Below are 13,141 nucleotides of genomic sequence, written 5' to 3' on the forward strand. Positions count from 1 at the left end.
TCTCCCTCCTCACCGCCCCAGGATCTTTCCCCTCTCCTCCTCCCCTCCCCCAATCCCTCCCTCCCTCTCCTTTCCCCTCAGTCACTCCCTCCCTCCCTCCATCCATAAAAAGCAGCATCTGCAGTTCCTTCCACCACAGGTCATTCATTGTTAGCTGTGGTTTAGATCCAGTTGACTTGATGATTGGACCAGTTTGCATCGTGTGTAAGTTACTCAAACTCCGCACAAACTGCTCGGCCACCCTGCAACCCGACTCTCCCTCCCTCCCTCTGCCCATTCCGGCTCGGCCCCGCCCTCTCGCTGCTGCCGCACGGCCCGTCCCCGCCCACCCGCCTACATGCCGGGCTCGCTGACGCTGCCAGGCCGGGCCTCGGGGGGGGGGGATGGAGCCGGTGTTTGCAGAGGGTGGGCGGTGGAGAGGGGTGAGTGATGATGGAAAGAGACGGGACCAGGGCCTCCACTGAACCCCCCTCGCGGCCGCTGCCGGTGATGGTGGGGATGATAGACAAGTTACTATGAGGAGGGGAGAGAGAGGTTTGTGAGTGAGGCGGGACAGGCCACCGACGGTGGGGCAGGAAGGGGCGTCGCCATCCCGGCCGTGGCTTTGACTGACAGGAGAAGAGACCAGTCTGCGTGGTGCTGACTGAAAGAATCTGCGCATGTGCGGTTTTTTAAGATTTTTAAACCTCGATAACGTTTACAATATACCACCGATCGGAACAAAACTTGTTGCACTCGCAGCACAGGAGAAATGTGAGTTATCTGGCAAACAAATCGTAGCGCTATCTCGTACCGTTTTTGCGCAAATAGAAAAACCCTGCAAACCGGAAGAGCACAAGATCAGAGTTTTAGTTATGTATAGATCGATAGATACAATGGAAATCTAAGTGATTAACCCATGCAGGAACTGGATGGAGAGGAATATCAGGGAGGGAGAGGGGTATTAAGTAATTTACATTATGTATAATAATAATAATAATAACTTTATTTATAAAGCACTTTAAACAACTGCAGTTGCCACAAAGTGCTGTACATGAGAACTCATGAACAAAAAGCTAGTACAAACAATTAAAAACCGTAAAACAAAGGACTATAAAAAACACACTAAAAATTAAAAGACATTAAAAGCACTAAAAACAGGAGCAATGCCTCAGCCAGTGTCGAAAGCCAAAGAATAAAAATGTGTTTTTAGGGAGGATTTGAAGATGGACAGTGAGGGGGCCTGTCTGATGTGCAGCAGCAAGGTGTTCCAGAGTGCCGGAGCAGCAACAGAAAAGGCTCTATCCCCTCTGAGCTTCCGCTTAGACCTTGGTACCTCAAGGAGCAGCTGATCAGCTGACCTGAGGCACCGGGCAGGAGCATATAGGTGGAGCAGCTCAGAGAGGTAAGGCGGGGCGAGCCCATTCAACGATTTAAAAACAAATAAAATAATTTTGAAATGAACTCGAAAGTGCACTGGGAGCCAGTGAAGGGAGGCCAAAATTGGCGTAATGTGCATAATAGATGGCAACATATCCAAAGTTAAGGCAAGCGATTGCAGGCATGTTCCATTATCTTCTTTACAGCCAACCATGTCTCTTCAGCAGTCGGGACAATCTGACTCCGTGGAAGCATGAAGCCATATTGACCTTCATCGCGCAGCTCAAAGGCATATGAGTACTTAACACCTTGTTTACAGCTCCAGTCAATGCTGTTTCCACTACTCTCATCTGAAGGTGGGAAAAAGAAAAGAACACATGAAGATCACATATCGAACTATTTTGCAACATTAATTGTATTGAAGACCAACTGATAACTTATGGCATTATTTATGTAATCATATAATGTTTCATAAGACTAGCAGAATTATAATGTGGCATTGACAGGGTTGGACCAAAGAAGGCCTGGCCCTTTGAACCTGGCAAGTCAAAACCACTTGGCTTTTGATGGCTTTACAGACTGAAATAGGTTTGTAGTTTCCTGCCATTAGTTAGGCCAAGAAAGAGAGTGAAACAAAAACCTCAGTGTTTTAATGGACTTTGCTGTCTATTATCCCAAAGGTTTTTTAGAATACTCTCTAACAGTCCAGCAAGTTTCAGGGTGCATCTGCAGCTTGCTGTTCTGTTCAGCTAGTTGTATCTATGCCAGAGAAACCCCACAATTGAGCTGGACTTTACAAGGGTTTGTTTATATCACAATGCACCGTTGTTCCTTGTAGATTACTTACTTATAAGTTGTACTATGCTTCCATACGAATATCGAGTGCCATACAGGGAGGTCAGAGCTTCAGTGGCCTCATGAGCCAACATATCCTGTAGCAGAAAGAGGTCACGGAAATCATCAGAGTATGAAAGTGATTTGCTTTTTCGGAATAAACTCGTGGCTTAGAACAACATCTACACAAGTTGACGAATTGTCAGCTGCGGCTATGTAGGTAGCATTGGTTTTAAATCAGAGTATTGAGAGGTCAAGTATTACCTCCAAGATTATGCGCAAGTGTCTTCCAGAAGGAGTGCTGTACTGCTGGCAACCCTTCATTTGAGATAGATTTTAAAACATGTGTTTAATTGCTTTCTCAGTTGCAGCAGGAAGTGTCTATGGCTGACAAATTACCAATATTGCTAGAAATAAAATCTGATCATTAACTCTTACTGATGTTATGGGAAACCACTGTGAACAAATTGGCTGTTTCCTCCATCAAGTCATTTCAAAAGTATTTTATTGGTTTTGAGGTGCTTTTGAGATCACAAAAGTCCAGATGTACATGCAAGCCTTTCTTTTTATGTTATTTGTTTTCATTCTAGAAAAGCTACGGAATGTGCTATTGTTTTGATGAATAGGACTGGATGTTACAATCCCTTAGGTTCTTCACCACAACTAACACCCGGTATTCTTGGGGGTGACCACTGGGTGATTTTGCTACCAATCAGACACATCTTCAGTTGTGTACCTCAACATCACTGGGTGTTTCGGCCTTTTATCACAAGACACCCTCAGTCGAGGCAGGCCCACCGCAAGGTGATCAGCCCTGGGTGTGTGCCTTATGGTTAGTTTCTAGATGGTCACGTGGCAGCCCAGACAGCATCTTATCTCTTCAGCCACAGCCGGTGACTGCTCCATTCTGCTTCTTTCCTTCCATCTTCCTCTCTACCGCTGACTGTGGCTGGTTGGGCTCTGGACTCGTGTCCATTGGTGGGACAGTACTTGGTTGAGCTTCGCCTGGGGTGCTGATACCCTGTGGACTGTGGTGGTTAACCTGTCACTGGGCTTCACTCGACTGATTTGGCCTACCTCTTAGAAGGTAATGGTCAATGCGAGGCCCCACACCAAGCTCTCCCAGGCACTTTTCCCTGCCCTGGTGGATCTTGAGACCCTTCTCTGATGTTATCTTTTCCCAGCCACAGATGCAGCTTCGTAGCTTATGTCCTGCCGGTGCTGCTGCTCTGTCTATTGCTGTGCTAGTTCTCTTATTCATAGTCGATTCCTTCTGTAGCAATATAAGGGTGGATCCAAAACGCTGATTAGCGATGGATCCTGCTGGCATGAGGAGCTAGGTGGAGTCTATTCCCTACGGTCAGCAGTCTCTCCAGGCCGTCACTAGGTTTTTCCCTGGTTGTCAGCTCCCCTTTCGCAGCAGTCACTGGTTTGATCCAGATGTTCATATTGATTAGTAGGACTGGATGTTACAATCCCTAAGGTTCTTCACCACAACTGACACCCGATATTCTTGGGGGTGACCACTAGGTGATTTTGCTACCAATCAGACACATCTTCAGTTATTATCAATTATTCAGTACATCAATACTCCTGAATGCTTTCAGAAGTCAATTGGGTTTAAAACTACTGTTTAAAAAAAAGAGAGAATCATACCAGTTCTTCAACGTTTTCTGGAGTTTCCTGTGTATATCCATAAGGATACATCAAACGCTGGGAATAGTTATGCAGGGTGAGGAACACTATGAACCTGCCATTCTTCTTGATGAAATTGACAATAGCTTTGATCTCAGGTTCGGAGTGCACATGTGGTCCGCAATAACTTTCTGAGCATGGAACTCTGCTGCTGCCATTCCCTGCCAATTAAAAACAGTCTTTATTCATTTACCACTGGGTTTATTGAATCTTGTCCCTTTCACATCCAAAGTATCTGATTCCCTAACAATTTCCAAATCGATTGTAAATACACCTGTGCAGAATATTGTAGCGGAGTTGCTAATAAGAGTTCCAAAGACTTGGTTGATATTTAATGTTCCATTCAGTGTTTCCCAATTTTAGAGGATGGGATAAACTTGAATTTGAATCCAACTTAAACTTCCAGTCAGGAACAAAGAAACTTCCAAATAAAGGATGATGACAAGCAAGCTGAGTCAGGAGCTAGGAGCATGCTGAGCCAAGCAATCGGGTTGGGTGCCAGTGGAAAAGGAAACTCATAGGCAATGAGAACATGAACAGAAGAGGGTACACTCACCCTTCTGCACATAGCCCGATCCGTCCCCAACCCAGATCCAAATCCTTACCCCAAATCCTCTTTTCATTTTTAACCTGGAGTCAAGGATGATTTGCTTCTGTTCATGGGCTGTCAGTTCAGAGACACCAAAGAGATGCCATGGTTAGGTGGAGCAGGAGGTGCCTGATGTATCAGTGGATGGGTAGAATGGGACGAGATGTGCTCCTTTGCTGATGTGTGCTCCTGACAAAGAATTCAAAGATCCCGGTGCCATCCCAAATGTTCTTCCTCCATTTTGATGGTAATGGACAGGTATTCTCAGAACTTGCTGGGGATATTTTGAGACTTTGAGAATATTCTTGAATTGTTTCCTTTGTCCCCTGATAATATATTTCTATAATGGAGCTTGAAATAATGTGTCAATTTGGGAAGTCTGGGGTATGGCATGTGAATAGTGTGGTCTATCCAATCAAAGTGTAATTGGAACCTTGATCTTGTGGGATGTTGCCTGGAAAAAGATATTAGTCTGCGTACCCTCATTAGTAAGATATTGTGTGATGTCTCTCCACATCTCTTGTATGATACCTGCTCTAGGTAATCAATATCTCAGAAACTTTCGTGAATATTGTTGCATCAGAATATCAGGAGCAATTTCCCACCTCCAAAGTTCGCATCAAAATTCCTGTTTGGGTCAACTCCAAAACAACGAGATCCAGGCCTCTTGGACATGGTTTTCCGCCACATGCGGTCCTGGGGTTAAAAAAGTTGCACATTCAGTTTTTGAAACTAAATATTATTGGAAAAACACAGTAGATTCCATCAGCATTCAGAAAGAGAAATTATTAATCAGTTTCTAGTTAGAGTTCTTTTCTGATTAAAGATCTCTATTCATTACATTAAAGCAATTATTTTACTGAGACCCTACAACACAGAAACAGGACATTGCCCCAATTAACATAGAAAAGCTGCTACAGAAATGTAAGGTATTTTTGATGTTTTTTAGGGAGAAGAGAAACAAAGAGCGATGGGCAAGGTTGTATGAGTATGAAACTGAATTCAAATTCAGTCAAATTCTAGAAGGAAATATAGAGTAAATGGGATGGACCTTAGAAGTAGTATGAGATAGAAAGACCTTGGAGTGAAATTCCATAGCTTCCTGAAAATGTCAGCACAAGTGGATGAGGTAGTGAAAAGCGCATGTAAGTTTGCCTTCATAGGCCAAAGCATTGAGTATAAGAGTTGGTACATCATGTTACAACATTGGTTAGATCACACTTAAGAATATTGTGTACAGTTATGGTTGCCATATGAAGGAAGGATGAGTCAGCAAAAGAATGAGTGATAAAGACTTTCACAAAGATGTAATAACAAGGAACTGCAAATACAGGCTCATACCAAAGAAAGACACAAAATGCTGGCGTAACTCAGTGGGTCAGGCAGCATTTCTGGAGCAAATGGATCAGTGACGTTTCAGATCAGGACCTTTCTTCAGATTTCTGGAGTCTGAAGAAGGACCCTTTTTCAGATTTCTGGAGTCTGAAGAAGCGCCCGACCCAAAATATCACTTATTCATTTTTTTCCAGAGATGCTACCTACCTATAGGAGCAAGGCGGTCCTACTGCAGTTGGACAGGGCCCTGGTGAGACCGCACCTGGAGTATTGTGTGCAGTTTTGGTCTCCTAATTTGAGGAAGGACATTCTTGCTAATGAGGGAGTGCAGCGTAGGTTCACCAGGTTAATTCCCGCGATGGTGGGACTGAAAATATTATGAAAGAATGGACCGGTTGGGTTTATATTCACTGGAATTTAGAAGGATGAGAGAGGATCTTATCTATATATTACTAAAAGTCTGTTCTTGACCGGTTTTGGCCATCTGTGCTGCGATTTCCGAGAGAACGCCGCCACCTACGGCCGTCATTTTTGGCCACCTTGCTCAGAGCCCCCCTCCGCCGCTTGTGTGCCGAGGATTTTTCCTGCTCAGAGCCCCCCTCCGCCGCATGTGTGCCGAGGATTTTTCCCGTCGATTAAAAATGACAGAGATATTAATGTTTTTACAAAATTCCCCATTCTCTCTGCTGCCCCCGCTGGCGGCAGGGGGGAGGGACTATAAAACCAGGAAGTGGTGTGCCACACAATCTCTTCAAGATGGAGGAAGGCAGAGGGTCACGTTTCTCTGAGCTGTGAATAACACTGAACACATGTCTACTCAAATGTAAGTGCCCTTAGTGGTTCTAAAATGTTTTGCAGAATGTGTCTATTGGTTCTAAAGCTTGCAAAAAATGTCTATTGGTTCTAAAGCTTGCAAAACAATTGTCTATTGGTTCTAAAGCTTGCAAAAAAATGTCTATTGGTTCTAAAGCTTGCAAAAAAATGTCTATTGGTTCTAAAGCTTGCAAAAAAATGTCTATTGGTTCTAAAGCTTGCAAAAAAATGTCTATTGGTTCTAAAGCTTGCAAAAAAAATGTCTATTGGTTCTCAAGCTTGCAAAAAAAATGTCTATTGGTTCTAAAGCTTGCAAAAAGTGTGTCTATTGGTTCTAAAGCTTGCAAAAAAAATGTCTATTGGTTCTAAAATGGTTCATACTAGCGCCTCCCTGCCCCCCCCCCCTGCTCCCCCCTCCCCTGGTTGGCTTGGCTTGGGTGTGTCTTGAAATTGAAAGGCACTACTTACTGCAAATGGTGGCATGAAGTTGAAAGGCACTACTTACTGCAAATGGTGGCTTGGGAGCTTTGGCTTGAAGTTGAAAGGCACTATTACTGCAAATGGTGGCTTGGTTGCTTTGGCTTGAAGTTGAAAGGCACTTCTTACTGCAAATGGTGGCTTGGTTGGTTTGGCTTGAAGTTGAAAGGCACTACTTACTGCAAATGGTGGCATGAAGTTGAAAGGCACTACTTACTGCAAATGGTGGATTGGTTGCTTTGTCTTGAAGTTGAAAGGCACTACTTACTGCAAATGGTGGCTTGGGAGCTTTGGCTTGAAGTTGAAAGGCACTATTACTGCAAATGGTGGCTTGGTTGCTTTGGCTTGAAGTTAAAAGACACCACTTACTGCAAATGGTGGCATGAAGTTGAAAGGCACTACTTACTGCAAATGGTGGATTGGTTGCTTTGGCTTGAAGTTGAAAGGCACTATTACTGCAAATGGTGGCTTGAACTTTGACTTGAAGTTGAAAGGCACTACTTCCTGCAAATGATGGCTTGGGTGTGGCTTGAAGTTGAAAGGCAATACTTACTGAAAATGGGGGGGCGTGGGTGCATTGGCTTGAAGTTGAAAGGCACTACTTACTGCAAATGGTGGCATGAAGTTGAAAGGCACTACTTACTGCAAATGGTGGCTTGGGTGCTTTGGCTTACAGTTGAAAGGCAGTAATTACTGCAAATGGTGGCTTGGGTGCAATGGCTTGAAGTTGAAAGGCATTACTTACTGCAAATGGTGGCATGAAGTTGAAAGGCACTACTTACTGCAAATGGTGGCTTGGGAGCTTTGGCTTGAAGTTGAAAGGCACTATTACTGCGAATGGTGGCTTGGTTGCTTTGGCTTGAAGTTGAAAGGCACTACTTACTGCAAATGGTGGCTTGGGAGCTTTGACTTGAAGTTGAAAGGCACTACTTACTGCAAATGGAGGCTTGGGAGCTTTGGCTTGAAGTTGAAAGGCACTATTACTGCGAATGGTGGCTTGGTTGCTTTGGCTTGAAGTTGAAAGGCACTACTTACTGCAAATGGTGGCTTGGGAGCTTTGACTTGAAGTTGAAAGGCACTACTTACTGCAAATGGAGGCTTGGGAGCTTTGGCTTTAAGTTGAAAGGCACTATTACTGCGAATGGTGGCTTGGTTGCTTTGGCTTGAAGTTGAAAGGCACTACTTACTGCAAATGGTGGCTTGGGAGCTTTGACTTGAAGTTGAAAGGCACTACTTACTGCAAATGGTGGCTTGGGTGTGGCTTGAAGCTGAAAGGCACTACTTACTGCAAATTATGGCTTGGGTGTGGCTTGAAGTTGAAAGGCACTAACTGCAAATGGTGGCTTGGGTGTGGCTTGAAGTTGAAAGGCACTACTTACTGCAAATGGTGGCTTGGGTGTGGCTTGAAGTTGAAAGGCACTACTTACTGCAAATGGTGGCTTAGTTGCTTTGACTTGAAGTTGAAAGGCACCTCTTACTGCTAATGGTGGCTTGGGTGTGGTTTGAAGTTGAAAGCCACTACTTACTGCAAATGGTGGCGTGGGTGCATTGGCTTGAAGTTGAAAGGCACCACTTACTGCAAATGGTGGCATGAAGTTGAAATGCACTACTTACTGCAAATGGTGGCTTGGGTGCTTTGGCTTGAAGTTAAAAGGCACTACTGTAAATGCACTTACTTCCTGTTTGCACTGTATATTGATTTTAGATAAAACGCTACCACTTACGGCTGTGATTTTTGGCCATCTTACTCAGTCCCCCTCCGCTGAGCAGATGCAGAGAATTCTTTCCATCAATGAAAAATAAAAGTGTTATTAGTTTTTTAAAAAATGTTGAGAATCTCTCTCCTGTCAATCACTCCATGAAAGCCACACCTTTTCCAGTGGGGGGGGGGGGGGAGGGGTTATAAAATCCGGAAATGTGGGTGTGGCTCAGTCTCTGCAAGATGGAGGAGGGAGAGGTCACGACTCGCTGTCTTTAGTGGCTTTGCACCCTACTTCAAATGGTATGAAACTGCACTTGAATTTGGTGGCCTTGCACCCTGCTAGAAGTGGTAAGAAACTGCACTTGAATTTGGTGGCCTTATACCCTGCTTGAAATAGAATTTCAAGGATTAGCCTTGAGTCAACTACCAGCCCACCAGCCGTGAGTGAGTGAGTTGCCAGCACAACAGGCTTGATTGACTGAGACGCCAGCCCAAGAATCCATTTGGCGCACAATTTGCATACCAGCCCTCTGGAAACCAGTCCCTTCAGCCCACTACACCCATACTAGCGCTCCAGAAAGCCCCCCCCCCCCCAACTGGCCACACATAGCGTTTTGCATTTAGGCCAAAAACTTCAATTTTGGTCTCATCTGACCAGAGCACCTTCCTCCACATGTTTGCTGTGTCCCCCACATGGCTTGTGGCAAACTGCAAACGGGACTTCTTATGGCTTTTTTTCAACAATGGCTTTCTTCTTGCCACTCTTCCATAAAGGCCCGATTTGTGGAGTGCACGACTAATAGTTGTCCTGTGGACAGATTCTCCCACCTGAGCTGTGGATCTCTGCAGCTCCTCCAGAGTTACCATGGCTGCTTCTCTGATCAATGCTCTCCTTGCCCGGCCTGTCAGTTTAGGTGGACGGCCATGTCTTGGTAGGTTTGCAGTTGTGCAATACTCTTTCCATTTTCGGATGATGGATTGAACAGTGCTCCGTGAGATGTTCAAAGCTTGGGATATTTTTTTATAACCTAACCCTGCTTTAAACTTCTCCACAACTTTATCCCTGACCTGTCTGGTGTGTTCCTTGGGCTTCATGATGCTGTTTGTTCACTAATGTTCTCTAACAAACCTCTGAGGCCTTCACAGAACAGCTCTATTTATACTGAGATTAGATTACACACAAGTGGACTCTATTTACTAATTAGGTGACTTCTGAAGGCAATTGGTTGCAATGGATTTTATTTTGGGGTATCAGAGTAAAGGGGGCTGAATACTTTTGCACGCCACACTTTTCAGTTTTTTATTTGTAAAAAAATTTGAAAACCATGTATCATTTTCCTTCCACTTCACAATTATGCGCCACTTTGTGTTGGTCTATCACATAAAATCCCAATAAAATACATTTACGTTTGTGGTTGTAACGTGACAAAATGTGGAAAAGTTCAAGGGGTATGATACTTTTGCAAGCCACTGTAGATTGAATAGATAGTTAGATATTTTCCTCCAGGCAGCGGAGTCTAGTGGGCACAGCTTTATAGTGAGAGGGGAGAAATTTATAGCGGATCTGAGGGATGCATTTTTCCACAGGATGGTGGTTATCTGGAATGAGCTACAAGAGGAAATGGTAAAGGTTATACACAATAACAATGTTTAAAACGTATTTAGACATGAAAAGCACAGAGACATGAGCCATGTGTGAACAAATGTGATTGTGTGGACGGGCATCATGGTTGGCCTAGGTGGGTTGAAAAGGAGTGTTTCTGTGCAGTACAACTCTGTTTTTATGAAATGGCAAGGTGCCAAACCTTGGTCCACATACCGTAGTTTTACTGTAAACATATCCATCAGGGTTCGCCATGATCACCATGAAGATGTCCATTTTATTCAGCAGTGTTGTGATGGAAGGGTCATTGCCATAGTCAGTGGTAATCTAATGAAATAAAGTAGGAAGTACGGCATTCAGATGTCAGGATTCTCATGCATTTATTGAGTTTGGTTCACATACAGGTTTAAGTTTATTTGTTGTTTCTGCTGTCGATCCAGTGGGCAAGGAATTTCACTGGTGTATATATCAATAAACTAATCTGAATTTCTTTATGGTTTACAAGGGACTATTTTAAAAGGAATGACAACTCGACAACTGTGCCAAAGGGCCAGCAGAAGCAGAATTAAATGAACAGTCCTCCTTTGTGCTTTAAGAATGTAGGATTCTACTTGTATGTACCAGTATGAATCGGAGTGAGCTGAGCCTTAAGGCATACAGTGGAATGAAATGGTCAGTTCCAGAAATGTCACTTACCTTCTTTGCCATCCATATTGCGACAGCAGGTGCTATCCACTCGCGGCCGTGAATACCGGCATCGATCCATATGGCAGGCCGCCTGTGCCCCGTGCTAAACTGTCCCCATGAGGAAAACAGAACAATACCCGTTAAGTGTTCTCCAATGCCGATTGGGGAAAGGAACGATAGAAAAGTGCAGACAAATCACGTAGAATAACAAGAAAACATCCACACAGACTCATTCAGCAATGGTTCCATCAGATTTTGCATTCTGAGCAGCACATGTGGTGAATATCTGAAATGGCATGAGACTAAAGTCGTGCACAACCAATGGTGTTAACTACGTTAACTTAATTTGGCTTATATCAACAATATATAAAAATTGCAGCAATTTAGAAGCACGGAAGATGCCTAATCTGGTTTCACAGAAGCTATGTAAACAGCCAAGGTGAATTTTGTAACATGCTAAATGAGTCCTTGATTTGTGTCCAAGTTTTGGTATCTTTATTTTATATGCACTGCATGAATGGTTTGCTAGCTTATTGACATGAATTGATTAATGCTATTATACAGATGTTTAATCTTCAATCTTGTATTAGATTAAGAAGACTAATACCATCATATGAAAGATATATAATAATATGCCACATAAATCATTCAGAGCGGAAGTCTGCTTTTATGTCTACTTGTACATTTTTCAAAGTACAGGATAGTACAAATGTGAGGCAGAGTAGAGGAAAAGTCAAGACAAATCGAAAATAATATTTGCTTTATGCCTAGGAAGAGAAGGCTGGAGAAATTGAGAAGCTTCACAGACTTGCAGTTCTGGAAAAGAATGAGGGACATGGTTTAAGGACAATTGTCTTGTTTCCACATTTTGAGCAAATAGCCACCATATCCATGGAAATCCAATGGTTAGAAGTCAGGGACTGTTGCCTAAAAAATTAATGGCGACAGTTGAGCATTATAATGGAACACCCTAGGGAAGGAGTTTGGATGATGAACATCCAATTTGTTCAAAGGCATTAAATGTCTCAATTTCTTGACTAACCTTCAGGACATGAATTGCCCGACCTTGGGAACTTCTACCGATCCTCATTCTCCTGACCAACTGTGGGTTTTCATCAGCAAGATTCTTCATCCACTTGTAAATCTGTGAAAGTAGCAAGACAATGTGTCAATCACATCAGGATGTTCCCTTATAGCATGGTAATGCAGCGCCACGTCAATTATAAGATTGCCAAGGAGAACAGTGAACCCACCGGATTAAGCATTTATCAACACTTTGCAGGGTGCTGTGCACTACTGTGGTAAATGGAGACTCTGAATGGCAACTATCTGCATTCACTGTCATGAGGCTGTAAACTTTCAAAGGGCCTTTTGGTATCTGACTTTACCCCAAGCAGAACTTCTGACCTCCATATTCCTCATATTACCAAATATATACAAACACATATAAGTCCCTTTCACCCATTTCCCTGTTGTAGACTGACATAGCCACGTGCTCACATCCCTCTCTGGTCTCTCCTCTCCCTGTTTCTGAGCAACAACTCTCTGTCTTTTGCCTTCTCCAATTCTTCCTCTTGATTAATTCTAATTTACCTGAAATTCTCTTCTTAAACCTCTCCTATCTCCTCCTGTGGTAATTTAAACATTATCTCTAAATCCAAATATTGTACATAATGCTACAGTGCTACAGTGAACATGTGTGATATTTGACTATGTAAAAATAGACTGGTTGAACCTGTGGACTGTGTAATCGTACATGGATCAGAGCAGGCCTAGCAGGATGATCTCACATGCCTCACTGACAGCAGGGCGGCCAACACTGCAAACGAACCAATATATCTCACCTCCTTTAGCAGGTGATAGTACCGATAGTTAAAGCTGTAGGTACCATTTTGTCTCAGCTCAGAAATCAATGTGCTTATGCGCTCTTCATCCACCAATGACTGAAAAATAAAGTTGGACACAAATTCATTTCCAAAAAACATAAACAGGACCAAAGATTAGTTTATTATGAACATCACCTTTGTGAAGGCCCTATTTACTTGAT

General features: G+C 43.4%; 1 protein-coding gene across 1 annotated transcript in view; it reads right to left on the reverse strand.

Moving 5' to 3' along the window:
- Nucleotides 1-768: 768 nt before the first annotated feature.
- The window catches only part of LOC116985339 (carboxypeptidase A1-like), a 28,408-nt gene continuing 16,035 nt past the window's right edge, over nt 769-13,141 (reverse strand). Inside the window, exons 5-13 of the mRNA XM_033040073.1 lie at nt 12,939-13,037; nt 12,137-12,238; nt 11,104-11,202; nt 10,624-10,734; nt 5,083-5,173; nt 3,850-4,049; nt 2,207-2,291; nt 1,503-1,709; nt 769-966 (exon numbers count right to left, since the gene is read on the reverse strand). Coding sequence (XP_032895964.1) covers nt 1,522-1,709; nt 2,207-2,291; nt 3,850-4,049; nt 5,083-5,173; nt 10,624-10,734; nt 11,104-11,202; nt 12,137-12,238; nt 12,939-13,037 — 975 coding nt within the window. The 3' untranslated portion in view covers nt 769-966; nt 1,503-1,521. The remainder of the gene's footprint in view (nt 967-1,502; nt 1,710-2,206; nt 2,292-3,849; nt 4,050-5,082; nt 5,174-10,623; nt 10,735-11,103; nt 11,203-12,136; nt 12,239-12,938; nt 13,038-13,141) is intronic.

The sequence above is a fragment of the Amblyraja radiata genome, chromosome 21 (genome assembly GCF_010909765.2).
Source record: "Amblyraja radiata isolate CabotCenter1 chromosome 21, sAmbRad1.1.pri, whole genome shotgun sequence".
Lineage (NCBI taxonomy): Eukaryota > Metazoa > Chordata > Chondrichthyes > Rajiformes > Rajidae > Amblyraja > Amblyraja radiata.